This window comes from Vicugna pacos, chromosome 22 (assembly GCF_048564905.1).
Source record: "Vicugna pacos chromosome 22, VicPac4, whole genome shotgun sequence".
In the NCBI taxonomy this organism is placed as follows: Eukaryota; Metazoa; Chordata; class Mammalia; order Artiodactyla; family Camelidae; genus Vicugna; species Vicugna pacos.
The window spans coordinates 30,165,786-30,193,131 of NC_133008.1; the positions used below are offsets into that span (position 1 = coordinate 30,165,786).

The 27,346-nt window shown below is 54.7% G+C and overlaps 2 protein-coding genes, 1 long non-coding RNA gene and 1 other non-coding gene across 7 annotated transcripts; 3 read left to right on the top strand and 1 right to left on the bottom strand.

The window, feature by feature from the left end:
• The first annotated feature begins 1,732 nt into the window (after positions 1-1,732).
• On the top strand, positions 1,733-10,465 carry EEF2 (eukaryotic translation elongation factor 2). Its single transcript, XM_006206392.4, has 15 exons — positions 1,733-1,857; positions 2,845-3,059; positions 3,918-4,099; positions 4,189-4,400; positions 4,781-4,959; positions 5,047-5,152; positions 5,622-5,735; positions 5,960-6,098; positions 6,224-6,419; positions 6,856-7,114; positions 7,544-7,651; positions 8,174-8,527; positions 8,801-8,983; positions 9,065-9,197; positions 9,744-10,465. Exons 1-15 carry the CDS (start codon positions 1,855-1,857, stop codon positions 9,935-9,937), a joined length of 2,577 nt encoding a protein of 858 aa, XP_006206454.1. The 5' UTR covers positions 1,733-1,854; the 3' UTR covers positions 9,938-10,465.
• LOC116285132 (small nucleolar RNA SNORD37) lies at positions 4,638-4,704 on the top strand. Its single transcript, XR_004194814.1, has one exon. It is a non-coding gene; the product is annotated as a small nucleolar RNA SNORD37 (small nucleolar RNA).
• LOC140688490 (uncharacterized) lies at positions 10,281-12,589 on the bottom strand. Its single transcript, XR_012063225.1, has 2 exons — positions 12,165-12,589; positions 10,281-11,152 (listed from the first exon to the last, which is right to left on the bottom strand). It is a non-coding gene; the product is annotated as an uncharacterized lncRNA (long non-coding RNA).
• Positions 12,493-25,807, top strand: DAPK3 (death associated protein kinase 3). Of its 4 annotated transcripts, none has more exons than XM_015241147.3 (9): positions 12,493-12,619; positions 13,636-13,776; positions 19,757-20,117; positions 20,390-20,519; positions 20,781-20,829; positions 21,062-21,088; positions 22,179-22,331; positions 23,064-23,109; positions 23,562-25,807. In XM_015241147.3, the coding sequence occupies exons 2-9, from the start codon at positions 13,715-13,717 to the stop codon at positions 24,096-24,098; spliced, it is 1,365 nt and encodes a 454-aa protein (XP_015096633.1). In that variant the 5' UTR covers positions 12,493-12,619; positions 13,636-13,714; the 3' UTR covers positions 24,099-25,807. The 4 variants fall into 4 exon arrangements, with proteins under 4 accessions (XP_015096633.1, XP_072804057.1, XP_006206455.1 ...); XM_072947956.1 differs by having other exon boundaries at positions 12,493-12,595; XM_006206393.4 differs by having other exon boundaries at positions 12,513-12,642.
• Positions 25,808-27,346: the final 1,539 nt, after the last annotated feature.

The window sequence follows — 27,346 nt, forward strand, 5'->3', positions numbered from 1 at the left end:
GGCTTCTTTACCTTACACTAAGTTAAAATTTCTCAATAAGCAGTATATTCACTTGCGAGCAAATTCAACCCTGTTTATGAAAATCTTTGCTTTTCATCTCTGAAATGCTCCAATTTGCAAGGAAGTGCTGCGAAGTGCCTGATACTGAGCCCAGCACACAATGGGTGCTGAGTTCATTTAAACATTTTTAAAAATTAAAATAAACATATATTAAGAACGGGAAACTGGATACCCATCTGCTGAAAACACGTCCCCGGAATAGCGCATGCGCTTGCCTTGTAACATTAACAGTGTCACGAACACAGGTGCAGGTGTTTGAAGATCCCGTATTGAGCACGGGGAGTGACATCTGCTGCCTGACACTGCCGCTCTGAGCCTCGATTATTCAACAGATATTTACTGAGCAGTTCCTACCTGCCTTGATTAAACGCGCTATGGTGTTAGCAATCTTCGATTACACGAAATCAGGGCTGTGACAGCACTTTACAAAGCGTTTTCCAGAAGAGGAAGAGCGCACAGGCTAATTTTAGAGTTCAGTCTTGAACTTGCGTGGCTTTTTACAGATGTACATCTCCCCTTCTCCTAGCGCAGGGAAAGCACTGCAGTCCACCTCCTTGTGACCGAGTGAGTTTAGGAGATTAACTGAAAGGGATTTATTTGCGCTAAAGAGAATATTATTCATTGATGCAAGAAATACTGAGTGCCTACAGTGAAACAGACATTAAGCTGAGCTCTTTATTAAGAATGAAAATACTGAATTGAATGCCAATTCGTTCCCTCGAGCCAAAGATCTGGGAACTACAACCGTTTCTTAGGGTCATATTAGGACACAAACACAAAACAGTCTTCCTGCGCCTCCTCCTGGAGAAGAAATGAAACAGAAAATGAGATTGCGTGTGTAAACAAGCTCTTAGCCCCCGTGCCTGCGACATGGCAAAACAGTCCCTGAAATGCTTTATTAATAGTCTAATCTGTATATTCAGAACTGTGTCAGTCACAGCGCTAGTCCCTTTACATCTATTTAGTTAATTTTACTCTCCCCCAAACAGTGAGGTAGCACTGATTACCCTCATTGTGCAGATGAGGAAACTGAATAGAAGAAAATCCAAGTATCTAGTGTAAGAACACTTACAGTGGCGGAGCTAGTAAGGTGTTTTGTTCACTGTTATACCCACAGTGCTATATCTATAGCAATGCCTGGTATAGTAGATGTTCAATCTGTCTTTGTGGAATAAACTAATGATTAATACCTGCTTTTTAAAAAGTTTTATATTTTGAAATAGACAGGTAGTTGCAAAAATAGTACAGAGAAGTCCCCAGTACTCTTCCTTCATCTTCCCCTAGTGCTGTCGTTTTACATAACAATATCAATCCCAGGAAATTGACCTTGGTACAATCTGCAGATCCTATTCGGATTGTAATATGCTTTAAATAGAAGTGCTTGGCATTTGGCAAACTGATATAGTTGCTGTGATACAACGTTTTCAGCTAAAACGGCGCTCTTCGCTTTTTGCATCTGAGTATTGCATCCTGGAAACTTGTACGCAGGTCTGGGCCAACCACGCCCCAGGGAAATCCAAGCGCGGAAGGCCGACCTTCCAACCTAGAGCGACCGCACGGACACCTACGGAGTTGCGCCTAAGGGGTTACCCGAGGGAAGGGCGTCCGTGCGCCTGCGCGCGGCGTCGCTTCGCCCCGCCCTCGAAGCGCGGTCAGATGACCCACCCAACCGGCGTCGGCCTATAAAAGCTCGGGTGTTGACGTCAGTGTTCTCTTCCGCCGTCGTCGCCGCCATCCTCGGCGCGGCTTATCGCTGTTGGATCTGCTAGGGAGAATCCACCGCCATCCGCCACCATGGTGAGCAACGCTACCCAGCTGGCTGTCTGAAAGGGCGGCGGGGCCCCCGTAGGGTCGGCGCTGCCGGGCCTGGAGCGCTGTGGCATTCCTGACCGAGAGGAGACATGGCGGTGGCGGGGCCAGCGGGCCGGCGGGCTGGGAAAGCGGCTGCCGCCATGTCTACGCTCCGCACTGCTTGCCGAGCTCCGCTTCCGGGGGCGCCGCGGCCTCGCGGGGCCCCGGGCCCGGCTGAAGCTGGGTGGGCGGGCAGATATGATGATGTGGCAGACGCTGTAATGGCGGGCGCCGCGGGGAGAGGGGAGCCGCCTTATGTAACTCGCGGGCCGGGAGTTTGAGTTCGGTTTTCTGTCGGGAGCGGTATGCAGCAAAGAAATGGGGAAAGTAGGGGCTTTAGAAGCGCTCTCTTTGCGCTCTGTAATCTTGGGCCTGGTTCCCTTGTCCTTCCGTATCCTAGTTGTGAACACCTGACTCCGGAGCCATGAAGTGGAGGGCTTGAGCCTGTTAGGGTTGCGCAAGCCTCCCACCCGACCGGGGGTGGCACATTTAGTGGGGGGATGGTTCCGTCTGCCCCCCCCACCAAGCGAGAGAGGTGACCTTGGGTGTTAAAGAAGCCCTTCGGTCGGAAACCTTGGGAATATACGATTGGGAATACGGAGCGGTTTTGGGAGCTTAGATCTATGATGACCCTCGTGACACCCCAGTATTTGTACTCAGCCTGAAGGAAATCTGTTGTCACTTTTTGAGACCTACTCCCCAGTTCTTCTGCTTTGTCTCTTGAGTGACAAGTAGGATCCTGCTTTTCAGGGACGGGATGAGTTGCATTTTTAAAGGAATGTCAAGAAACGGGATGGTGTGTTTGAGGGGTGGTGGGGTGGCCCCAGGACCAGACCCCATTCGCAGTGGCGTAGCAGTCTCTTGACCAAAGTCTCCCTGCCAGCCCCATTCCTGGAGTGCGCAGTCTTGAGTCTCCCCTTCCGCTGCCCCCAGGTGAACTTCACAGTAGACCAGATCCGGGCCATCATGGACAAGAAGGCCAACATCCGGAACATGTCTGTCATCGCCCACGTGGACCATGGCAAGTCCACTCTGACAGACTCCCTGGTGTGCAAGGCGGGCATCATCGCCTCCGCCAGGGCTGGGGAGACCCGCTTCACTGACACCCGGAAGGATGAGCAGGAGCGTTGCATCACCATCAAGTCAACGTGAGCAAACCCTGCTGCCCTCTGGCCGGGGAGGGGTCAGGGAGGGAAGGTGCTTGCCACGCACCAGATGGTGGGTAGGAAGGACAGACAGTAGATGCCATCGCTTTCCTGAGAGACTTCTGGGCAGACAGAGCACTTCGGTTGAACTGAGAGGAACAGTGAGGCATCTAGTGAGATAGGATGTGTTCCTTCCAGCAGGAGAGCACAGTGATGGATGGTGTTAAGGGGTTTTGGAGAGAAAGGGGGCCAAGGGGCTCTTGGCAGTGTCTGGAGAGTCTAGGAGAGGGCCACTGGCATCTGAGAATAATGCTTGCTAAGAATCCTGCTCTGCACTTGGCAGCCACCTGAATTTTCTGGCCCCAGAGGTCAATAGGGTGAGAATCCGAGAAAAGTTGACTACCAAATGTCTCCCTTTGGCAACTTTTCCTTGGTTATTGCTCTGAAATACCACCTGGGCTTGCAGGGGGAGGGAAGGGTGAAAGGTAGTCTTTGGGGTTTCTAGGTCTTGCCTGATGGTGTAGTTGCTCTTTAAATCAGGTGTGTTGAACCTGGGAGGACTTCGGTACCTTTACACCTGGTACCAGGGAGGTAGGTGTTCCTGGCTGAGGGAGCTGCAGAGGTGATGGTTCCTGCATGGGAATTCTGAAGTTCATCTCTGGGGATGAGTAATACCGGGGGAGGAGACAGGTTGTAGTGTCTCCCTGGCTTCTTACTGGATCACCACTTCACTTACAGATAAAGAGCTTTAGCCATGGCTCTCAGTAGGAACCTGAGTGACCCCAAGAGTTCTGGGGAACAAAGTTTAAGAGCTAGGTTGAGGTGTGGCTTCATCTACCTGACCTGTCCCAATCCCTTCAGGGCCATCTCCCTCTTCTATGAGCTCTCAGAGAACGACTTGAATTTTATCAAGCAGAGCAAGGATGGCTCTGGCTTCCTCATTAACCTCATTGACTCCCCGGGGCATGTGGACTTCTCCTCAGAGGTGACAGCTGCCCTCCGTGTCACTGATGGTGCCTTGGTGGTGGTGGACTGTGTGTCAGGTAACCTGTGGGTGGCCCTTACAGGTGGCCTGGGACCTGGGGCTGTTCCCTCTCTGGCCAGTGGCGACCTGTCCCCTGCCCGTCCACAGGTGTGTGCGTGCAGACAGAGACGGTGCTGCGCCAGGCCATTGCCGAGCGCATCAAACCTGTGCTAATGATGAACAAGATGGACCGGGCCCTGCTTGAGCTGCAGCTGGAGCCTGAGGAGCTCTACCAGACCTTCCAGCGCATCGTGGAGAACGTCAACGTCATCATTTCCACCTATGGGGAGGGCGAGAGTGGCCCCATGGGCAACATCATGGTAGGGGCGCTGCCTCCCCTGCTGCATTCCCAGTACCCCCCTCCTGCTTCTCCCCTGAGGAACCACTGTTGTGTGGCCTCCTGGGGTTTTTTCAGAGATCCGAAAGCAGGGTTGCCAGAAACTTTGGAGAGACAAGGGGGCTGGACTTGGAAGGCTCTGGGCAGTGGGTCACCCTTGCTCAGAAGTACATGGGGCAGTGCCCTTGGGGAGGGGGGTGGAGGCAGAGTTGGGCATCCTGTGTGTGATGACTAAAAATTTCTTCACTTTGACCTGATGGCTAACTGAAGAAATCAAACGTCTGAGGCCCAAGATGCCCAGGGACTCTGAAGCTATGGTTTTTCTGTCCAATTGTCCCTACTCAAAGCTTTCTTGTTTCTTAGATTGACCCTGTCCTTGGTACTGTTGGCTTCGGGTCTGGTCTCCATGGTTGGGCCTTCACCCTGAAGCAGTTTGCCGAGATGTATGTGGCCAAGTTTGCCGCCAAGGGTGAGGGCCAGCTGAGGCCTGCTGAGCGGGCCAAGAAGGTGGAGGACATGATGAAAAAGCTGTGGGGAGACCGGTGAGTGCTGGAGATACAGCTAAAGTGTCTGGGGTCTTCTGACCCCGGTCTCCCCAGATTCCCCTAACTCAGGGATTCTCTTGACAGGTACTTTGATCCATCCAATGGCAAATTCAGCAAGTCGGCCACTAGCCCTGATGGCAAGAAACTGCCAAGGACATTCTGCCAGCTCATCCTGGACCCCATCTTCAAGGTGAGCTGAGCTGGCTTGTGCTTGATGGATGTGCATCCCCTGTATTGTCTTTGGGCTTCCTGGGAATCCAGTCTGCTGCAGCAAGATGCCATGGGGCTGGGCAGGGCCAGGCCTCAAGGCAGCTCCTGGGGTGAGGGGGAAGGCAGCACTAGGGTCTGGAGGCCCTCGGGGTTCTCAGCCCTGATTTTATTAGTCTCCCAGGCCCCTGGGTGTAAGGTGGGATGAGATAGGAAGGTCTGGGCTTTGCAAGCTGGGGAGTTTTAACTGATTGTAAGTTAAAGTGTGCTCAAGTTCTGTAAGTATTTTTTTCTTCCTTAGATTTTTCAATGACTTGTTTAAGTGGGTCAGGCCTTTGATGGTGAGGAGTTTTGCAGCCTTACCGTTACTCTGTCTGTGGCCTTAAGCTCCTTAGCAAGAAGCAGGCTTCCCAATATGTTCCCAAACCCACTTTGCCACCTCTGGTTGTTAGGTGTTTGACGCGATCATGAATTTCAAGAAAGAGGAGACGGCAAAACTGATTGAAAAACTAGACATCAAGTTGGACAGTGAGGATAAAGACAAAGAAGGCAAACCGCTTCTGAAGGTGAGTGGAGGGTCCATTTCAGGAGTCCCCACCAGAGCTCCGGGTGCTTGTGGGGGCTAGAGGGTGGGCCGCCAGCCCTTCTCCCTTGTGGGCTTGGGCCTTGGTTCTTAGAAAGTATCACCAGCAGGGGTGGGCAGGAGCACTCGGGTGTTAGTACTGCTCTTTGAGAATCACCTTGGGGAGCACGTGGTTCTTCCTCCTGAGCCTCACGATGCCTCCTTTAGGCTGTGATGCGCCGCTGGCTGCCCGCTGGGGATGCCCTGCTGCAGATGATTACCATCCACCTGCCCTCCCCTGTGACGGCCCAGAAGTACCGCTGCGAGCTTCTGTATGAGGGGCCCCCGGATGATGAGGCAGCCATGGGTATGTGGGGTGTGCCTGCACCCAGGGGTAGAACACTGGGCAGAGCCTCGGGTCTCAGGATGCTGGAAAGCTGAGCTGCAGGGAGTCACGATGTCCCCTTTGGGGGTCCCTTTCTTGCTCCTCAGGCATTAAAAGCTGTGACCCCAAAGGCCCTCTTATGATGTACATTTCCAAAATGGTGCCGACCTCCGACAAAGGCCGGTTCTACGCCTTCGGCCGGGTCTTCTCAGGGCTGGTGTCCACTGGCCTGAAGGTCAGGATCATGGGGCCCAACTACACGCCCGGGAAGAAGGAGGACCTGTACTTGAAGCCGATCCAGAGGTGAGAGCTCAGAGGGGCGAGGGTGCTTGGTAGCACCTGTGAGCTGAGACTGCTTCCTCTGCCTCCCCCGCCTCAGCCAGCCTGCCTTCAGTTTAGCTCCTCAGGGTTCTGGCTGTATACTGGGTGCCACTTGGTTTCCCTGTGTGCTCACATCTGACCTAGGCCGGGGTGTGGAGTTCTGTACGTGGCCCGCAGGGATGAGCTCTGTCTCACTCCCAGTTCCTGCAGCTCTGTGACCCCTGGGTAGTGAACGAGGCTCTGCTTTACGCAGTCCGTGTCACCAGTGATTTCCCCTAGACAGTCAATATTCACGGCTTGGGGGTGGGGTGGCACTGCTCCTCCAGACGAGTGACAACCGCAGACGAAGGAAGCTTTGGTCATTTGGGGATCTGGCTGGCGCCTGGTGCTGCTGGTTGACACCTTGTGTCTCCCCTAGGACGATCCTGATGATGGGCCGCTACGTGGAGCCCATCGAGGATGTGCCATGTGGAAACATCGTGGGGCTGGTGGGTGTGGACCAGTTCCTGGTGAAGACAGGCACCATCACCACTTTCGAGCATGCCCACAACATGCGGGTGATGAAGTTCAGCGTGAGCCCTGTCGTGAGGGTTGCCGTAGAGGCCAAGAACCCAGCTGACCTGCCCAAGCTGGTGGAGGGCCTGAAGCGACTAGCTAAGTCGGACCCCATGGTGCAGGTGGGTGGCCCCTGACCAGAGGCAGTCCATGCAGGGGTGACTGGTTGGCTATGTGGTATGGCTGAGCAGGAAAGATCCTGGTGGCTGCTCATGAAAGTAGAGATTTCCAACTGTTTGGAAAATCAGCTGTGCTGGGCACACCAACCCTGGCAGAGCTGCTGCCTGGTTATGTAGATGGTGGTTTCCTACCCAGGATCCCAGTCCTCTCTCATAGGCTGCTTAAGGTGTCTAGAGTGGTCGAGCACTAGAAGGCCAAAGCTGAAAACCAGCTGAAGGGCCCTGGCACCTTCCCCAAAAAAACCCACTTTGGGAGTCTCCAGCTGGGTGGAAGCTTGGATCCGGCTTTCCACCTGTTCCCTAGAATCCCTTGGGTTCCCCGAATCTGTCCTGGGGTTTGTGCACAGGGGGTGACTCTTGGGGCCTTTTCAGTGCATCATTGAGGAGTCTGGAGAGCACATCATCGCGGGGGCTGGCGAGCTGCACCTGGAGATCTGCCTGAAGGACCTGGAGGAGGACCATGCCTGCATTCCCATTAAGGTGAGGCCTGGCGGGGTTGGATGGCTGGAGGCCCAAGGTTCTCAGGAGGAAGAGGGCAGAGAGCACAGACCAGGATCCCGGCTGATTGGGGCACTCCCTCCTCCCTCTGTGCTCATTCCTGCCAGTAATATGTACTGTTGGTGATAGCAGTGGCTCAGATTTCTCTCCAAGGCTGGGTGGGAGGGGCCTGCTTCTTAGAGACAAGTTCTAGAAGTTTCTGAAGGGTGCAGACGTTGAAGTTCCAGCCCCAGCCCCGTACCTGACTGGTGTGCTCTGATTTGTGTTCTCTGCTTTTTCAGGGAACTGAGCTGTCCGTCTTTGTGTTTAACCAGTGGGCATCCTCTGTGTGAAGCAGATAGCTGCACACCTCATGCTTAGACTGGAGTGAGACGTGCATGGCTCTGCCATCAGATCAGATGTGTTCTGGTTCCTGGGCGCTCGTTAGGAAGGTCTTCTGTTCAGATGACTCCTGGGTGCCTCTGCTGCCTATGGGCAGGCCTGACCTTTATACTCCTTTTGCAGAAATCGGACCCAGTTGTCTCGTACCGTGAGACTGTCAGTGAGGAGTCAAACGTACTCTGCCTGTCCAAGTCCCCCAACAAGCACAACCGGCTGTACATGAAGGCCCGGCCCTTCCCGGACGGCCTGGCTGAGGACATCGACAAGGGCGAGGTGTCTGCCCGCCAGGAGCTCAAGCAGCGGGCCCGCTACCTGGCCGAGAAGTACGAGTGGGACGTGGCTGAGGCCCGCAAGATCTGGTGCTTTGGCCCTGATGGCACCGGCCCCAACATCCTCACTGACATCACCAAGGGTGTGCAGTACCTCAATGAGATCAAGGACAGCGTGGTGGCCGGCTTCCAGTGGGCTACCAAGGAGGTGAGGGGCTGCTCAGGCAGTGCACCGGTGGGTCTCAGCAGGGTGCTCTCCCGTGGGAATCTCCAGATAACCTGTGCTTGATTCCCTGTTGAAGTGGGGGGATGGTCCTGTCCCCTGGAAGGGGACCTAGGGAGGCCGAGTTAGGCAAGACCCACTTGGTCCCTGTGGGTGGAGACCTGGAGGAGTTGGCACAGAGCTGTGTGGCTGAGCTGTTCTTCGGGGCTGCAGTGGAGGCAGGTTCTTGATGGTGGTCTCTGCTCCCTTTTTCTGTAGGGGGCGCTGTGCGAGGAGAACATGCGGGGCGTGCGCTTCGACGTCCACGACGTGACATTGCACGCAGACGCCATCCACCGCGGGGGTGGCCAGATCATCCCCACGGCCCGGCGCTGCCTCTACGCCAGCGTGCTGACCGCCCAGCCCCGGCTCATGGAGCCCATCTACCTTGTGGAGATCCAGGTAGGGAGGCCTGGCTGGCTGGCTCCTCTTCCCGGGCCCATCCTGCCCAAGAGCTGCTGACAGCTTTTCTTTGCCTGACAGTGTCCGGAACAAGTAGTTGGTGGCATCTACGGTGTCCTGAACAGGAAGCGGGGCCACGTCTTTGAGGAGTCCCAGGTGGCTGGCACCCCCATGTTTGTTGTGAAGGCCTACCTGCCTGTCAATGAGTCGTTTGGTGAGTGCCAGCCTGGTGTGGCCCTCAGATACCCACTGCTCACCGTTGTCAGAGTGGAGCCCAGCAGAGCCCACCTGGTCTAGGACAGCTCCACTTAGGTCCTCACACGGGGCCCGGGCTGGGTCTGATGGGAGCTGTTGACATAATCTGCTAACTGGTGCTTTCTGCTCTGTCTTATTTGGGAGGTGGGAGCAGCATAGTTGAGGTGACCTTTTTCTCACATGGGTTCAGGAATTAGAGGGGAGGGTCCTTGGGTCTGTAAATTGAAGAGCAAGGCCTGCAGAGCAGCTGTGCTTTATCCCGGGTTCATCCGGAGAAGGAGCCAGTGGAGACCAGATGCCCAAAAAGGGCAGCACTCCCTCACTTGGTCATCAGTCTTTGAGGGAGTTTTGGGGTTGTGTGCTTAACATCTGACACAGCCCAGGTTGGCTTGGCTCTGATCCTCTGGCGTGGGCCCGTGTCCCCGCCTTCCCCTCTGGAGCTGCTAAGGGGCTGTGAAGCACCACGCCGGGGCTGCCAGTGAGCGCCACCTCTTCCTCTCTGCAGGCTTCACCGCCGACCTGAGGTCCAACACCGGTGGCCAGGCCTTCCCCCAGTGTGTGTTCGACCACTGGCAGATCCTGCCCGGGGACCCCTTCGACAACACCAGCCGCCCCAGCCAGGTGGTGGCAGAGACGCGCAAGCGCAAAGGCCTGAAGGAAGGCATCCCAGCCCTGGACAACTTCCTGGACAAATTGTAGGCGGGCTCCCTGCAGCCTGCCTCCTGGTGGGACTCAGCGCAGCCCCCGCGCCTAGGGACAGGTGACCACAGCAACAAGCCCCCACATTCTCCACAACACCTTGAGACTGTCCAGACCCAGTAATTCTCTGCCTGACTGGTTTCTGGGGCCTACTCCGTGCCATCGCTCAACATGAACACTTGATGACGTTTCTTTTGGTATTTATTTCCAGATTTGAGGCAACAGAAATATCCTTAACAGCAGGGACTTACCTGGCCTGTGGGGATGGGGGGATGGGACACCCAACACTTGATTTTGTTTCTTCAGAGGGAAACTCAAATGTCCATAAAATAATTAAAACAAATCACATTAAGAGGTTTATTTGGGTAAATGGTCCGTAGTGGATTTTCCTCCAGAAGGGGGAAGGAACAAGCGGGTAGATGTTCTCTTTGGACAGAAACTAGAAGGCAGGAAATCCTGTGCAGTGTCACCATGAGCACCTCCAGCTGTACTAGTGCCATTGGAATAATAAATTTGATACGGTGGTGATCGTGTGTGTGTGTCCACGTGTTCCTTCGCCATCCACTCAGGCTGCCCCTACCAGTGCGTGGTGGTTGGTGCTATCCCAGTGCAGTGTTCAGTATCATTTCAACGTGTCCAAAGGTCACACCAGCAGGTCCAAGACACGTGATCCAGGCCAGTCCAGTAGTCCATCTGTCACCCAGACTTCTGTGATGGTGGGACTGTCCTGTGGCTGTCCTGTGGCTGTGCTGTTCTGAGGGGCAGCCACTGGCTCCATGTGTCTACTGAGCAGTTGAAATGGGAGCAGCCCCAGAATCAGATTTTTGACCTTTAGTTTTAACTACATTTCCATAGCCTGATGGGGCTGGTGCTGTTAGTGCAGGCTTGTAAAATTGCTTTTTGTCTTACCCCATCAAAACTTGTAACTAGTGAAGCGCGCTAGGGGCTCACTTATAAAAAGGTTCCTAGGATGTGGTAATGACCCCCCTGACCTAAATTCTGTGCTCGTACCAGCTCCTTGAGCAGCGGTGAAGATCCCTTTGTCGGATTCTCTGGGTTTGTCAAAGAGTTTAACTCAGATTTGTTATATACAGGTTGTCCTCAGGCAGATGGAGAGAGTGAAGTACTGGTGGGTTATTGGCCAGGAGGTTGGCCAGGCTGCCCAGGCCTAAGCTTCACTAATGTGTCCATGAGGTTTCAGCTTTATTGCTGAATCTAAGTATGGAAGGAGGAGAAAAAAGTAACGATACCAGACATACTTGGAGCTAGATGACCAAGGTCGACATCAGTGATGAATCATGATAATGTAGACCCTTGATGTGATGAGAATGCCGCTCTGGTTTACATAAAACCCATCATCCCAGTCTAACCATGAGAAAAGCAGGCAAATCCCAATTCAGGGGACTTAACATAAAATACCTGACCAATCCTCAAAGCTCATTAAAAATCGGAAACCGAGAAGTTGTCATAGCCCGGAGGAATCTAAGGAGGCATAACTAAATGTGACATGAGAAGATAAAGGACATTAGGGAAACACAAGGGAGTCTATTCTGAATAAAGTATGGACTTTGGTTAACGTTTCACTGTTGGTTCATTAGTGGTGGCAAGTGTACCAGACTAATGTAAGATGTAATGATAGGGAGAACTGGATATGGGAGAAGGCACTGCTGTAGCTGTGAACTGAAGTTCAGTAAGGGTGCAGGAAGGCGACCTCCAGGCAGGAGGAACAGCTTGTGCCAAAACAACGGCGGAAATGAGACGTTTGAGGTGGGAAGGAAGACAAATGGTGTTGGAGTGAAGAGGGAGACTTGCCAAAGTCAGGGCGGTTAGCGAAGACAAAGAGACAGGGTCTGTGTCAGACGGCATCTAAGGTAGTTAGTTCTGCATGGAAAGAATCTCAGCTATGCCTTTACAGGCTATGTGACTTTGGCTGGGTTAGGTAACCTCTCTGGATCTGTTCCCCCAACTGTTAGAGTGGGTAAGATATTACTGTATTTTACCTTCTCAGGTTGATTGGTACGCATTTAAGGTTCAGTCAGCAGTAGCTGCTATCATTTATCTTAGGTCGAAAAGGAGTCACGAAACAATCCTCAAGAGTTAATGGCAACACCTGACTGACCTGATTCGCGTTTTTACGTATTTGGAAGTTGGGTAACATTTTACAGAGGAGGAGACTGCCACTCAAGGGCTTAAACAGCCCCAGGATCCACCCCAGGAGCTGTCCTACCGGTTCTGGTCTTCGGATTCGCGTATCATGCCCAAGAAAGGCAGGAAGAGCGACGCAGGTCTTCAGCATCCCGCCTCCCGGCTTCAGAGCCGCGTCGGGGAACGGGCGGGGCGGACCAGGGGCCGGAAGTCGGAAGGCCAACTTCCGTAAGCTTGACCGGCGTTCAGTACAGCCAATCAGCCGCGGAAAGGCGAGGCTGTTCCAGAGATAGCATTCTGCTGAGGAGGGTGGGACGCCCGCGGGCCAGGGCTTGGAAGGTGGTGGAGGGCGGGGCTTCATGAGCGGCGGGCGCACTGACCAGTGGGCCGTGGGATCTGCCTCCGGGGGGCGGGAACTGGCGGGCGCGGTGACGTCGCACGGGTCGGCACTTCGAGGCGGCCGAAGCGGCGGGGCCTGAGGACGCGGCGGCGGCCAGCGCGGCTGAGGGGCCGGTCCGTGGTGCGGGGCCGAGGAGGGTGCGGAATGGGCTCGGTCTGAGGTTGGCGGATGGAGGGGCCCTCGGGGGAGTTGAGGGGTGACGTTTAGGGACCCCTGGGATGACCTGGCCGGAGGAGGTGGACCGTGGCCTGTGAGGGGCGTGGTGGCATCTGGGACGCTGGAGCAGGGGTGTTAGGGGTTGGGGAGACCTTGGAGGCTTCTATGACGGAAGCCATCGGGGTCTGCCTTGGAGCCTGTGAGAAGGCTGGGGGTGAAGGACGATGGAGGAGACTCTCAGATGTGGCCCTTTGGGGGGTCCCGTTTGGGGCTTGGAGACTCGGGGTGGGGGACTTTGAAACCTTGAAGGGTGGGTGTTTTCGAGGAGCGATGAGAAAGAAGTTAGCTTTCCTAGGACAGTGGAAGTCAGGGGCAGGCAAGAGTGAGTAGGGACCTTGCAGGAGCTTGGAAGCCATTGTCCAGTTCCCTGGGAATTCAAGACTGAGGGGAGCAAGAGATGGGGTGAGCACTGCTGCGGGGCGTCTTAAGAGACCAGCCGAGATAGGGAGGGGGTGTAGGAGTAGCGCGGGTAAGGACAGGGAGGGGTTGAGGTTGCAGACGGGCAGGGAGATGGGAGTGTGTTGGGACTGGAACCAGTTAGGAAACTTGGCAGAGAATCAGGGAGCCCCAGGGTTTGGTGGTGTGAAGAGTGTGGGGGAACTTGCAGAAATGTGTGGGGCTCTGGATGAACATGTTGAGAGAAGCCTGGGAAGGAGAAGCAGGGAAAGACTGGGGCACTGTGGAGAACCAGAGGTGTGTGCTTGGTGGGAGTTGTGGGAGTGAAGGTGGCACAGTGGGGCTAACACTGAGCTATTGGGTGGTGTGATAGCTAAATCAGATGACCCAGGAAAGTACCCCACCCACCAAGTGCAAGTGCTTTCTGTGAGGAGCGTGGAGTTTCAGTGTGGGGTGATGTGAAACCTATTTTTGGGGAGCAAATCTGTTCACCTAGAAGTAATGGCTGGCATCTCCTTTCCTACTTCCCTGTCTCCTCCAGGGTCACAGCTAGAGGATTCCCGGGGCCACTGTGACAGTTTTCACTGAAGTGGAAGGTGCTGGAAGGCAGACCGGCCACCATGTCCACATTCAGGCAGGAAGATGTGGAAGACCACTATGAGATGGGGGAGGAGCTGGGCAGGTGAGCAGTGTGCCCTCTGATGGGGCTCTGGAGAAGGGGGGAGAGTCACTGTTGGGTTTTCTGGAAGTATTTCCTCTCCTGTCCTTCATCCTACTCTCTGAGAAGGAATGAGTCAGTATCATGTGCTGTGGAACGAGTCTGGGCCTTGGAGTCTGCTAGCCAGGCCTAGAATTCTTGCTCTGACATTCTCTGTGCATTTCCTTTGGGGAGAAACATAACTGAGTATATATGGTACCTAATACAGTGCCTGGTATATGGCGTGAGAGCAGAAGATTTTGCAGGTTTTGTTGGTGAAGGTCTGTCCCTCTCTTTAATCCTTGCTTGTTGGGGGCAGTTGAGTCTCCCCAGCTCTAGTACGTTTCCAGGGAAGGCCTCCTGTCGGAGCCCACACCCTTGCCAATTGTTAGCATTCTTATGGGAAAGAGCGGAGTTTTCCCGATCCAGCCTGGCAGCTGATTTCCTGCCTGGCTGGGCCTTGGAACTGTCCCCTGGGAGCTCCCCTGCCTAGGACTCGCCAGGCACCATCCTTTTTCCGCAGAGCCTCAAACCTTATTTGGTGAGTGTATTGCTGGCTGGCCTTCCCAGAGCCGCCTTGGCTGCCCCGTGATGTCAGCAGAAGGGAATGTAAATAACTGAGCCGTTCATCAGACCTTTGCTGAGAGTGTGTGGGGCTCGTTTGGGATTCTGAAGTCTCTCCTTTAGAAATTTCCTCTGTCGGAGTGATAGAGAATGCAGGCTGTCCCCCACCCCCAAGGAAATCTCATACTCCTGCTGAAAATGTATTAGGGTCTCCTGGTAGTTTGGCAAAAGTCAGCAAAAATATGTGTATTCCCTGCAATCCACTGACCCCACTTCTGGGGTTAATTCTTTGGGATTAGTTCATGCGTGGACCTGAGGATCTAGGGACAGGGAGAGTCATCCTAAGAATTTTATATGAGGGAACCCTCTTCAGTGGCTACCTCAGTACTGCCACCTCACGGATGGACTACTATGCAGCCATTAAAAAGAACCAGGCACCTCGTGTGATGTGAGCCACGTAGGAAGTCTATTGAGATTTTCCAGTAGCTGTGTCAATTTTAGCAATTTTAATAATATATTCTATTTCACCTGATATGTCAAACTATTATCATTTTGCTTGTGATCATTATAAAAATTATTAATGAAATAGTTTATTGCTTTTTGTTGTTGTTACAGAAGGTCATTTATTGCTATGAAAAGGTGTTTAGGACATACTTACATGTGAACAAAGTAGATTGTAAAATAGCATAGCAGTTTTTGTGAAAAATATATACGTATGTATCACGAAAAAAGACTTGCAGGGATAGCCACTAAAGGGGTAATAGTGCTTATTCCTGGGAAGGGAGTGTACAGGTGTTCATTTTATTCTGTGTTTTCCTGCATTTCCTTTTTTTCTATAAATCACATGATTTGCTTTTGTAATAAGAAACTTAGTTTTTTATTATTATTATTATTATTATTATTATTATTATTATTATTATTATTATTTTGGCAGGAGGAGGTAATTAGGTTTTATTATTTATTTTTAGAGGAGATGCTGGGGGTTGAACCCAGGACGTCGTGCATGCTAAGCATGTGCCCTACCACTTGAGCTATATCCTCCCCCCCAAAATTAATTTATTTCAAATCTTCATTTTGATTAAAAGAAAACCATTTTAAAAAATGGTTTCTTCAGAAGCAGAGATGATTTCCAGGATGCCACAGATGCAATGATTTTGTTCTCTGCAGAAGCTGGACGGGAAACTTCACAGTCACAGCCCAAGTCAGATTCCAGGGGAGAAGGGTGCTTCCTGTAGCTTCAGGGTGCTCACTTCAGCTCCCCTGCCTTTTTTTTGACAGGGAGCCTTTGAAATCTGATGTGTCTTGCATGCTCACAACACATCTCCATTCGAGTGTCTCAGTTGACAGCTTCTGTGCAGTCAATGGCTGCTATCTTGGACAGTGTTGCCCTGTGTAATGATCTGGAATGTTCTTGGAAACACGTGGGATGAAGGATTAATGCCACAAAACACTGTGCATTCTGTGCTGCAGTTTGTATAAAGTGTAGATGTTGTTTGGACATCGGAGTTCGGGGCTGTTTTTATATTACACTTTCATTCATCTGTGAAGGTCCCTACCAGGCAGGTATGGTTATTACCCCATTTTATGGATAAAGAAACAGGCTGAGAGCTGGGAAGCAGCTTGTCCAAGGCCATATAGACCATCAGTGGCCTGACGGGATTCAGACCTAGAGACCACGCCCTGCTGGCTACAAAGCCCAGGCGTGCTGGAACCAGTGGTGGGCGTCCAGCTTCCTCCGCCCACTCCAGTAATGGCCCCAGTGTCACATGTCCAAGCTTAGCCCTGCATGTTGGGAAGGGAGTGTGGCTTTCTGCCCAGACACCACCCACTTTCAGACGCTCACTTTGCACGCTCTGACTTTGGCTACTGTGAGAAGCGCTGGGTTTCAGAGGCTGGATCCAGCTGGAATTCGGTTTCGAGCAGAGCTGAGTCTTTCCCAAGCCTAGTTATTAAGTGTCTAGGGGAATTGCCGTGGTGACCTGGGCCTGGAGTAAAGCAGGGCTGTGTTCTCTCCCCAGGAGTCACAGGGCTGAAGGAACTGGGAGTGAGTGTGGATGTTTAGGGAGGGTTCTTTCCTCCCAATTCAAGTCACCTTGACTGTCTTGGGAAATACGTTAATGTGTGGTCGGTCAGTGTGGACGTCTAGCCTGGCCTCCACGTGACGGAGTGCTGTGTGTGTCTGTACTGGTTAGTGCTGGCTGCGTGGCAGAGTGCCACAGACAGGGGGTTTGAACAGCGGAGATTGATTCTCCTGGTGCTGGAGACTGGGAGTCCAAGATCAAGGTGTCTGGAGGGCTGAGTCCCTCTCTCCTTGGAGATGGCCATCTTCTCCCCACATCCTCACTGGGTCTTCTCTCTGTGTGTCTGTGTCCTAATCTCTTATAGGAACACCAGTCATACTGGATCAGGACCCACCCCGGTGACCTGTTTTAACTTAATTCTGTCTTTAAATACCCGTCTCCAAATAGTCACATTCTGAGGTCCTGGGTTAGGATTTGGAGGGGGGACACAATTCAACACCTAACAGTGTCTTTGTCCCTGTTCCCATGAGCTCTGTCTTACTTGTCTTTGTTATTCCAACTTGGAATATTTGAGAGTTAGGCCACATGTCCAGTGCTTAGCACGGTGCTCGCAGCAAGTGGTGAATACTCAGCATTCTGGTCATTGCCATCAGGGTGTCGTTGTGGGGTGGGAGCGGGGCCTGGAAGAATCTGCTTGGTTGATGTAGGCCAAGGGGAGAGGAAGGCCATTTTAGATTGGGGGACGTTAGCTAAGATGTGCAGAGGGCAGGAGCTCAGTGTACCCAGGGGACCGCTGTGGTGGACTTGGGTAGGGGGTTGAGGCCTGGTCAGGAACATTTGACATTTTTCAACTGACCTATGCTCTGGCTTTTAGACTAGTGTCTGAGTTTCCTGTTGCTGCTATAACAAATTACCACAGTTAGTGGCTTAGAAGAGTATGCATTTATTATCATAAAGCTCTGGGAGTCTGGAGTCTAAAGTGAATCTGCAGGGCTGGTCCCTCCAGAGGCTCCAGGGAGAAGCGGCTCCTGCCTCTTCCAGCTTCTAGAGGCGCCGCATCCCTGGCTCGCGGCCCCCCCCCTCCATCCTCACTGCCAGCAGCGCAGCATCCCCGTCTCTCTCTGACTGACCCTCCTGTCTCCCTCTTATAAGGACCCTTGTGGTGACACTGGGTCCCCGGGGAATCCAAGGTCGCCCCCATCCCAGGGGCCTTAACTTAATCTTGTCTGCAGATTCCCTCTGCCCCGTGAGGTGACATGTCCGCAGGTTCTGAGGATTTGAGTGTGGAGGGTTGTTCAGCCTACCTCAGTGCAGCAGTTTGTTCTTCCCACCTGCCCACCTTGAACTTCACCTGCCCAGGTATTTGTGGAGCATGTCTGTAGTGGCCCGCCGTGGGTGCCTTGGTGCCTCAGTGCTCACGAGGGCAGCGACCTAGGTGCTTGCTGGCTGCAGGTAGCCCTGGGTGTCCCAGTGAGGTCCGCTTGCTGGGATACATGGTCGTGAGGGCCCTGCCGGCTTGGCAGAGGTGCCCCTCACTCATCTGTCTCGTTCTGCCTGTGCTGTCCTCCCTGTGCCCCGCCAACCTCAGAGATCCCTCCTGTCTCCAAGGCCTGTCTCCGCCATTTCTTCCTCCGCTCACTCGCCCCCTATTCTCACCAGATGTCAGAAAGTCACCTGGTCTCCTTTCCGTGGACCCCTGATGGTGCTTTGTTGAAGTTTCTTGTCTGGAACGTGTGCCTTCTGTCTTCAAATTAGTCTCTCCACTTATGTGTGTGTACATATAACCTCTTGAGGCCGAGGTGCGTGCTGCATGGCCTGTGGGCCACCTCCAGCCCTAGTGTGCCCCGCTCATGAACGTGGGATGGCTTTTTACTTTTTTAAAGGGTTGTAAAAACACACAAGAATTGTGACAGAGACCAGATGGCCAATAAAGCTTAAAATATTTACCCTCTGGCCTTTTTCAGTCAACTCCTGAGTGAAAAGCAAGTTAACAAAACTAAGTTCCTAGACAGCAAAAGAATTTGGACATTGGACAGCTCCCTGGAGTGCAGTAAATAGAATTTCTGTCTTTCTCTTAAAGTAACCGCCGTCTTGAGATGTAATTCACACACCATACAGTTTACTTATTTAAAGTATACAGTTTAATAATCTTTACTATATTTCACAGGATTTTGGAACTATCACCACTAAGTAATTCCAGATTGTTTTTAATCATCCAAAAAAAAATCTCGTCCCCCTTAGCAGTCACCTCCCCATCCTCTCCACCAGCTCCTGACAACCAGATATCCACTCTACATGTCTGTGGATGTTTCACATAAATGAAATCACACACTGTATGGCCTTTTGTGTCTGGCTTCTCTCACTGAGCATCATGTTCTAAAGAGTCATCCATGTTGTAGTGAGTGTCAGTGCTTCACTTCTTTTCATGGCTGCATAATATTCCACTATGTGGGTAGACTACATTTTGTTTATCCATTGTCCGTTGATGGACATTTGGGACATTTCCACCTGTTGGCTACTGTGATTAGTGCTGCTGTGAACATCTGTAGAAGAAGAACTTCTGTGGAGTGGAATTCCTGGGTCTGAGGGGAACTCACGTTTCACCAGCTGCCCCATTTTGCATCTCTGCCAGCCGCACACAAGGGTTCCACTTTCTCCACATCCTCGCTCTTCTCCCTTGTGAAAATGTGTGTACTTCTTCTACTATGCCAGTTGAATGGGAAGCTCTTTTGAATGCAGTGGCTTTTCCTCTTTTATTTTTAGATTTTAAAAAACAGTGAAATACGCTGTGAGAAGTTGAATCATGTAGAATCATATCAAATAAAAAGTAACAAAGCCCCTCTTCGCTGTCCTCAGTCCCGCTGCTCAGGATGTGTGTTGCTCATAGCTTGGTGTGTGTCCTTCAGGCCTTTCTGCTACATACACACACGTAAACGTCCCTGTAAGTGTCAGCACAGCATGTACTTCTTTTAAGCAGAGAGATCTCATTCCTCATGTTATTCTGCAGCCTTCTTCACGGTACAGGTCTTCACGGGTGTGTTGCTTGTCAGCACAGAGTCACTCTCTTTTACGACTACATAAAATTCCCCTGGGCTTACCATGGTGGAGTCCGGTTCCCTTTTGATAACCATGGAGCCCTTTCCATTCTTTCACAGTTGGAGAAGCACCAGGCAGTCACTGTATCATGTGCCACTTTGCAGTCACGTGGGAGCACGTGCCTGGTGGGGTGGACTCTCGACGTGGTGGGGACGTGCATCCTCGTGGCGCCAGGAGCTGGGATGTGCTGTTGGAGAAGGCTGTGTTGTCCGAGTGGTGGCCCAGGTCCCACGAGCCCCGCGGCCCTCTCAGTGCCTGTCCCCTGCCCCGCTCTGTCCCTGCAGTGGCCAGTTTGCGATTGTGCGGAAATGCCGGCAGAAAGGCACCGGGAAGGAGTATGCGGCCAAGTTCATCAAGAAGCGCCGCCTGTCGTCCAGCCGGCGGGGTGTGAGCCGGGAGGAGATCGAGAGGGAGGTGAACATCCTGCGGGAGATCCGGCACCCCAACATCATCACGCTGCATGACATCTTTGAGAACAAGACTGACGTGGTGCTCATCCTGGAGCTGGTCTCAGGCGGGGAGCTCTTCGACTTCCTGGCCGAGAAGGAGTCCCTGACGGAAGACGAGGCCACTCAGTTCCTCAAGCAGATCCTGGACGGCGTCCACTACCTGCACTCCAAGCGCATCGCCCACTTCGACCTCAAGGTGAGCCCACTGGACCAGTCTGGCCACAGCAGGCGAGGGTGGGGTCGAGAGGGTCCACCTCCCCTCGGCACAGGATGTCCCTGCGCAGGGTGTTGAGGAGACAGACTGACTCAGGCCTGGACCTGTGCAGAGGGTCAGCGTGCCCACACCCACATGCTGGGATTGAGGGGTGCCCAGGGGCAGCTCAGTGCTGCTCCCAGAGACACCACAGACGCTGGGCGGGCTGCAGCAGAGCGCCCCCGCAGCGCCCTGCCTTTCCGCCCCGCTCCCAGCCAGAGAACATCATGCTCTTGGACAAGAACGTGCCCAACCCGCGGATCAAGCTCATTGACTTCGGCATCGCCCACAAGATCGAAGCGGGGAACGAGTTCAAGAACATCTTCGGCACCCCAGAGTTCGTGGGTGAGGCCTGGCTTGGGCCTGGGGGGCGCTGGGGGATTTCTGGCTGGCGTCGAGCAAGGTGGGTCCACTGGCCTCGAGTTTCCCTTCCCGCCCCTGGTGCCAGGCACGGGGACCTCAAGGCCTTGGGTTGGTGCTATCACCGTCCTGGCCTTCCTCCCTAAGAACCAGCCTTGCCTGAGGGCTGTGCTGCTTCTGTTGGCCATGTCCCCTGTGACCCCTTAGACACACCCGCCACCTGACCCTGTCTCCTTGTCTCTGCAGCTCCCGAGATTGTCAACTATGAGCCCCTGGGTCTGGAGGCAGACATGTGGTGAGTAGGGGGCGGCGGGCCCAGGGCTGCCTTTGTCCTTTCTCCCTAGGGAATCCCCTGCCTGTCCCCAGGAGCTGCCAGGTCACAGCCACAGGCTGGGGTGTAGCCCATCCATCTGGCCACAGACGGGCTGTTGCCTTAGAACAAAGGTTGGCCCCCTCGGGACTCTGGGGTTTGGGAGCTGTGCCTGAGGCAGAACTGATCCCCGTCTCTTCTGTGTATCCTTCTCCAGGAGTATCGGCGTCATCACCTACATCCTGTGAGTACCTGCTTGGTCCTGCCCCCCCCTGGGGCCCTGCTGGGTCAGGAGGAGGGCTGGGAGGCTTCTGTGTGGGGGCATTGAGCAGAACACAGGACCTCCGGTGCTCTGACCTGTCGCAGTGCTCAGTGACTCTGGATGGGTGGATGAATGAATTTGTGCAGGAGTGAGATGTGTTCTGGAGAATTCAAAAGGCAGGGCACCCTCATGTGAGATAACCATGCAAGGCGCCTGCCAGGGCAGCACGTCCCCCTCATCTGCAGGCTGGCAGCTCAGGCACGTTGATTAAATTGCAGGCCACTGGGGACTAACTCAGCCGCCAGCGCCTTTCCCCCCCAGAGATCAGGGTGAGGATTGAAGTTCCATCCCTCGAACCCCTCTGCTGGCTTCGCAGCCACCAGCCCCTCCTCGGGCCATCCCAGGGTCACCTCACTGGCATACACTCAGGTGTGGCTGGAAGAGGCTTGTCGTGAATAACAAAAAATGCTTCTGTTCTCTGGAGCTGTTTCAGGAAACAGAACAAAGACCGAATATTACAACAAAAGATGCTCCCACCTTGGCTTTAGGAAGTTACAAGGGTGTTAGGATCTGTGTGCCCAAGGATGGGAATGGAAGACTAAATGTGTATTTTTCACCCTAAGTCACCGTGTCACATGCCCAGAACCCCACAGGGTGGTGGTGTGGCCTCAGTGCATCATGTCAGGAAGACATGACATCTGAATAGTCACTCGTGACTGCACTCGGCCGCCTGCTGCAGTGGTGCCAGCCAGGACTCCCCGAAAGTTAGCCACTTTCCCTGTAACAAATAAATGCTTCAGCGAATGTGCTTCGAGACTACGTGCCTGCGTAGATACTTTTGAGTTTCTGTGGAGAGTTTTGTCCTCTCATTTTGGTGCCTGTCAGTGGACAGTGGATTTTCACTGCCTTCTGGGTGGCAGCCAGGGCACGGTCGGGGGTGGGTGATGGCCTGGGGCCTGGCGTCGCTTTCCTCTGCGTGTGGCCCCTTCTTGGGCATGGCAGAGTTGGGTGGTGGCCTGGGCAGCAGCCTGGTCATGGCCTCGCGCCACTGAGCCCCGTGTCTGTCTGCTAGCTTGAGTGGCGCGTCCCCGTTCCTGGGCGAGACCAAGCAGGAGACCCTGACTAACATCTCGGCTGTGAACTATGACTTTGATGAGGAGTACTTCAGCAACACCAGTGAGCTGGCCAAGGACTTCATCCGCCGGCTGCTCGTCAAAGACCCCAAGTAGGAGCACCAGGCTGGGCAGGGGGGTCTGGGGCAGCCTTGCACGCAGGGCCCAGCGAGTCCCCCAGAATGGGCACTGCGGCCGTGGACAAGTAAAACGTGTGTCCGAACTGCTACCTCTTGTAACGGAATTGGCGTGGCTTCTGCTCTGGGCTGGAGGGAGCACACAGAGGGCTTAGGCTGGCCTGTTAGGACTCTGTGTCTTGGCTTTTAATTTGTTGCCAGTGTTTGAGATAGGAGGTTTCATGTAAGATTCCAGATTACTATTTTTTATTCCCTAGGAAAAAAATACTGGCAGCACGGAGCCCTCATTCACAGAGAGGTGCCCCTGTTGGATACAGTCCTCCCCAGGCTCCTCCTCTGGGTGCTTGGGTTGTGAGACCCCAATGTTGGGTCTCAGCACTGTTAACAAAATCCCTCAGAAAACACAGAGACCCTGGGGCCTGCACCCCCAGGCCCCTAGGTAGGCTCCTTGTGTTCAGCCAAGCAGGGTGGGAGCTCTTAATTGTGCCTGTACTTCCATGGTGGTTTCAGGGACTTGTTGCTGGGCTGGATGGTGACTTTAGGGAATTGGAAGTCCCCAGGGGCAGGTGCTTGAATCAGCCATATGTGGGGGCTGGGAGCCGGAGCTGCAGCGGGGAGAGCCTGGACCACCCCTTCCTGCTCTCTGCCCCGGGGGAGGACAGTGCAGGTGGCCCATGTGAGACTAACTAGGGTTGGGGGTTCTTCCAGGAGGAGGATGACCATCGCCCAGAGCCTGGAGCATTCCTGGATCAAGGTGAGGTGGTGGGGCTATCCCCATGTAGGCGTGGCAGGCGTGCCCAGTGCTCAGCACAGGGGAGTGGTCCTGGATGGTGCCGGGCATGCGGTGTTCACTGATGTGGTGTTGGAGCCGTTTCACCGAGACACCAGTCGGAACACACGGCCCATCTGCGTGTACTGGGGCTCCCTGCCCAGAAACGTCCCAGAAAAGGGTCACCTGCAGGCCAGGGTCAGGGTTGGCTACCTTCTATAAAGGGTCAGAGAGTGATTATTTTTAGCTCTTCGGTCCCTGACACGACTGCCATCAGAATTCAGGGCAGGAAAGCTCAAGGACCATGTGTACTTGAGTGGGCGTGGCTGTGTGCCAATAAAACTTTACTTACAAAAGTGAGCAGAGGGTTGCACATGGCCCTGGGTGGGCTGCCCGGGCTGGTGCCGGGTCCAGGCCGCCCTTCCCTTCTGCTGCAGGCCATCCGGCGGCGGAACGTGCGGCGGGAGGACAGCGGCCGGAAGCCAGAGCGGCGGCGCCTGAGGACCGCCCGCCTCAAGGAGTACACCATCAAGTCGCACTCAAGCATGCCCCCCAACAACACCTACGTCACCTTCGAGCGCTTCTCCAAGGTGCTGGAGGAGGTGGCGGCGGCCGAGGAGGGCCTGCGCGGGCTCGAGCACAGCCGACGCCTGTTCCACGAGGACATCGAGGCGCTGACAGCCATCTACGAGGAGAAGGAGGCCTGGTACCGTGAGGAGAACGAGAGCATCGGCCAGGACCTGCGGCGGCTGCGGCAGGAGCTGCATAAGACCGAGGCGCTCCAGCGGCAGGCACAGGAGGAGGCCAAGGGCGCCCTGCTGGGGGCCAGCGGGCTCAAGCGCCGCTTCAGCCGCCTGGAGAACCGCTACGAGGCGCTGGCCAAGCAGGTGGCCTCAGAAATGCGGTTTGTGCAGGATCTGGTGCGCGCCATGGAGCAGGAGAAGCTGCAGGGTGGGGAGTGCAGCCTCCGCTAGGGCCTCCTGGGGTATGCAGTGTCCCGCCGCTCTGGGTGGCGCCCCTGTCACCCTGGTGTGGCCCTCCCTGGAGGGCCCACAGGCTGGAGGCTGACTTGGGAAGAGCGCTGGTCCGGAATGCACTTCACAGGGCCCAGGAATTCATGGCCGACGGGAGGACCTTGGCTCGGCTCTGCCCCTGGAGGACATGCTGGTCTGGCCTTCTCTGCAGAGCCTGCGTTCCCCCCCCAGCTCAGACCCTCTGTCCTGCAACTCAACTCTGGGGGCTTCTGAGCCAGTGTCCCCTCAGGAACTCTGAATTCTGTGAGGAGTTGACATCTCCAGTATGGAACTGGCCACAGTGGACACAGATGCCTCACACCTGGGGGTGTCAGCGTGGCAGCCTTTGTGCCCAGGGCCTGGGCCAGCAGCTTCAGGCCCTCCATGTGACCCAAGTGCATGGAGCCTTGGGGAGGGTCTCTGAGTGCCCGGGCTCGCCCCAGGGCTCAGAATTGATGGACTCCTGCTGGACACCCCAGCTCCTCTTCTGCAGACGGGAGGCTGCTCCTCCCGGGTCAGTGGTGGAGGTGGCCTCTGAGCCCGGCCCTTCAGATGCCTAGCCCCTCCCATTGTCCCCAGCCCGGGGCGGGGCACCGGGGCCAGAGCTGAGACGACCCAGCCCCCAAGGAGCTGTTGGTCTGGGGTAGTACCGGGGAGACTGTGTGGCAGGCACGGTGCCAGCATGCAGTAGAGAAAACAGCTGGCTGCAAAGGGAGTCTCCACTCCACTCCACTCCCCGGCTCCGCTGGGGCCAGGCGGGGAAGAGCTGCGGCTGCCCGCGGCCCTCCCCAGCGGGGCAGGCTGTGAAGCCATCCTCTCCTCTCCAGCTCCCCGACAGCGCAGAGCCCCTGACTCACCAGAGCCATCCGTGAGGGTCCCAGCCCTGCCTCTTCCCCTGTCCCATCTCACTGTCTTCTCCAGTGCTGCCTTCGGAACCATTAGGGCTTCAGGCCAGCAGCTCTCGTGTGGGCCCCGTGGAGTAATTGCTAGAGGCCCATGTTCCCAGTGTCCCCTCCCTAGAGAGCCCCAGGGACCCTTACAACCACCTCCCTGCCCATGCTCCATGCTGTCCCGTGCATGGAGAAGCCGTTCCACTGCCTCCCCGGTGTTTGCAGCAACACGTCTGTGTGAGGACCCTGGGAGAGCGTGCCCTGGACCAGAGGGTTAAGGGGGTTGAGTGAGCAGTTCCGCAGTGCGCCACTAGGCGCTGCCCTTGAGTGGCGTTTGCGCCCCAGAGGAAGTGCCAGGCTTCAATGAAACGTGGGTCCCTGGCCTGTGGCTGCCCTGAACTTGGAATTCTCTGTTGCTGGTTGTGTTAATCAAGGGATCCTGTGCAGCATCCCCTTAGCCCAAGAGGAGTCCTCGGGATGGAGGTCAACTCCAGCCGAGTGCAAGGAGGAGCTGGGCAGGTGGGCGGGCACTCCAGCTGTGGCCCTGGTTGGGGCTCAGGCCACAGGACCCTGCAGGACCGAGGAGGGCGTTGGGACCTAGCTGTGGGGCTGGCAAAGCCTTTGGTGGGGCGGGCCCGCTGCATCCCCCTCGACCTCCATTGTATGACATGCATGTCTCTAAGCATGTGCCTGCTTAGAAAAGGGCAATAAAGCCTGGCTTCCCGGCGTCCAGCTGTTCTCTGCTCAGACCGGGGCGGGGACAGCCAGCCTTGGTGGTCACCTGGCGTCACAGCCTCTCTGGCCTCTTGTGTCTCCTTCCCGCTGTCACTGCCTGCACCTGTTCTCCTTGGGCAGAATAGGGCAGCCCTGGGGGGCCCTGGAGGCTGCGCCGATCTTGGGGTTCAGCTGGACCCTGGTTCTTTCCATTGCAATGACTTGAAGGCTTCTGAGCAGCCAGAGTGGGCTGAGAAGGGTTCCCTGTCCTCTGTGCCCCTCGGGACACTGCCAGGTCACACGTGGGCTCCCCTGCCCTGCTTTGGGCTCACCTGGAGGAGGCGCCCTTGCTGCTCCTGCTGCCACTCTGTGGCCTCTGGGTGTGGAATGGGCTCCGAGGACGGCTTCTCTGGTCCTCTGCTGCTTTCTGAGTGGCCCGGTCAGTCTTGTTATCTCATTCCATGCATTGAGGGGCACAGCACTTCTTTTTTTTTAATTAGTTTTAAACTGAGATACGACCCATAAAATTCATCCTTTTATAGCTCTTTTTGGTCAACAACTTTCATTTAAAATCTCAGTAAATTTCAGCTTTTGTCAAATGGTCAGGTTTCCCCAGTCAGTCTATGATTGTCCTTTATAGCTGGCAGCTGGCTGTTAGGGCTTCAAGACAGGGCTCTGAGCAGCACATCCCCAGATAGTACGTTGCAAAGTGCAGTCAGTCTGGCAGGAAAGGGGCGCGCAGTGTGGGTGCTTGTGTAAGATCAGTGGGCATCATCTTTGGTGCCACCTGCCTCCTGTGGAAAAGGAGGCGCTTCTCTGCAGTGCTGGAGGGTCTCTAGACACCAAGGGTGGTTAGCCAGAGGCTCCCTGGAGATCCCAGAGGCCCAGTAAACAGCATTCATCCAGCCAACTTTACCCAGTCATCTCCCATTGTGGGCGCCACGTCAGACACTGGAGATGTGAGTGGGAAGTGGAGACAATGCCTGTCTTGATGAGGGTAGAGGCGGGGCCCTCACCCGTGCAGTCTCTGATGAAGACTGGGTAGAACTCAAAATTCCCTTTGGACTCACACCTGCCCATTCAGTATCCAAAGCACCTCCATGCTGAGGGCAAATTCCCCAGTGCCTTCAGCGGTGGCATGAGTAGGCACCCTCGCTTTGGAGGCAACCTCTGTCCCACGCCCTTTGACCTGGGTTATCTTGGCTGGCTCAGCTCAGCGCAGCCTCGGCTTCCTCAGCCTGTCAGTTCAGGGCACAGGGAACCACGCTGTGGTCATAAAGTACCTCACCAGTGTATCTGGCCCACGTAAGCACTTGGCACTGTCCCTCTGCAGAGCCTGTGGGGCTAACACTTAATTTATTCTGCCTGTGGCAGGCAGACCCCAGGGTGGCCTCCAAGGAGCCCTGACTCCTGCTCCCCACTCCCGTGAGAGCAGACCGGCCTAGTGGCAGATTCTAACCGACACAGTGCTGCGAAGAAGGTGGAGGTCATGTCCATGGTTGGGCTGCACAGGCTGACTTCCATCGTGCTAGCTGGCTCTCCCTTGCTGGCTTTGATGCAACGAGCTGTCATGCCCACATGGCAAGGAACAGCCAGCCAGAAATG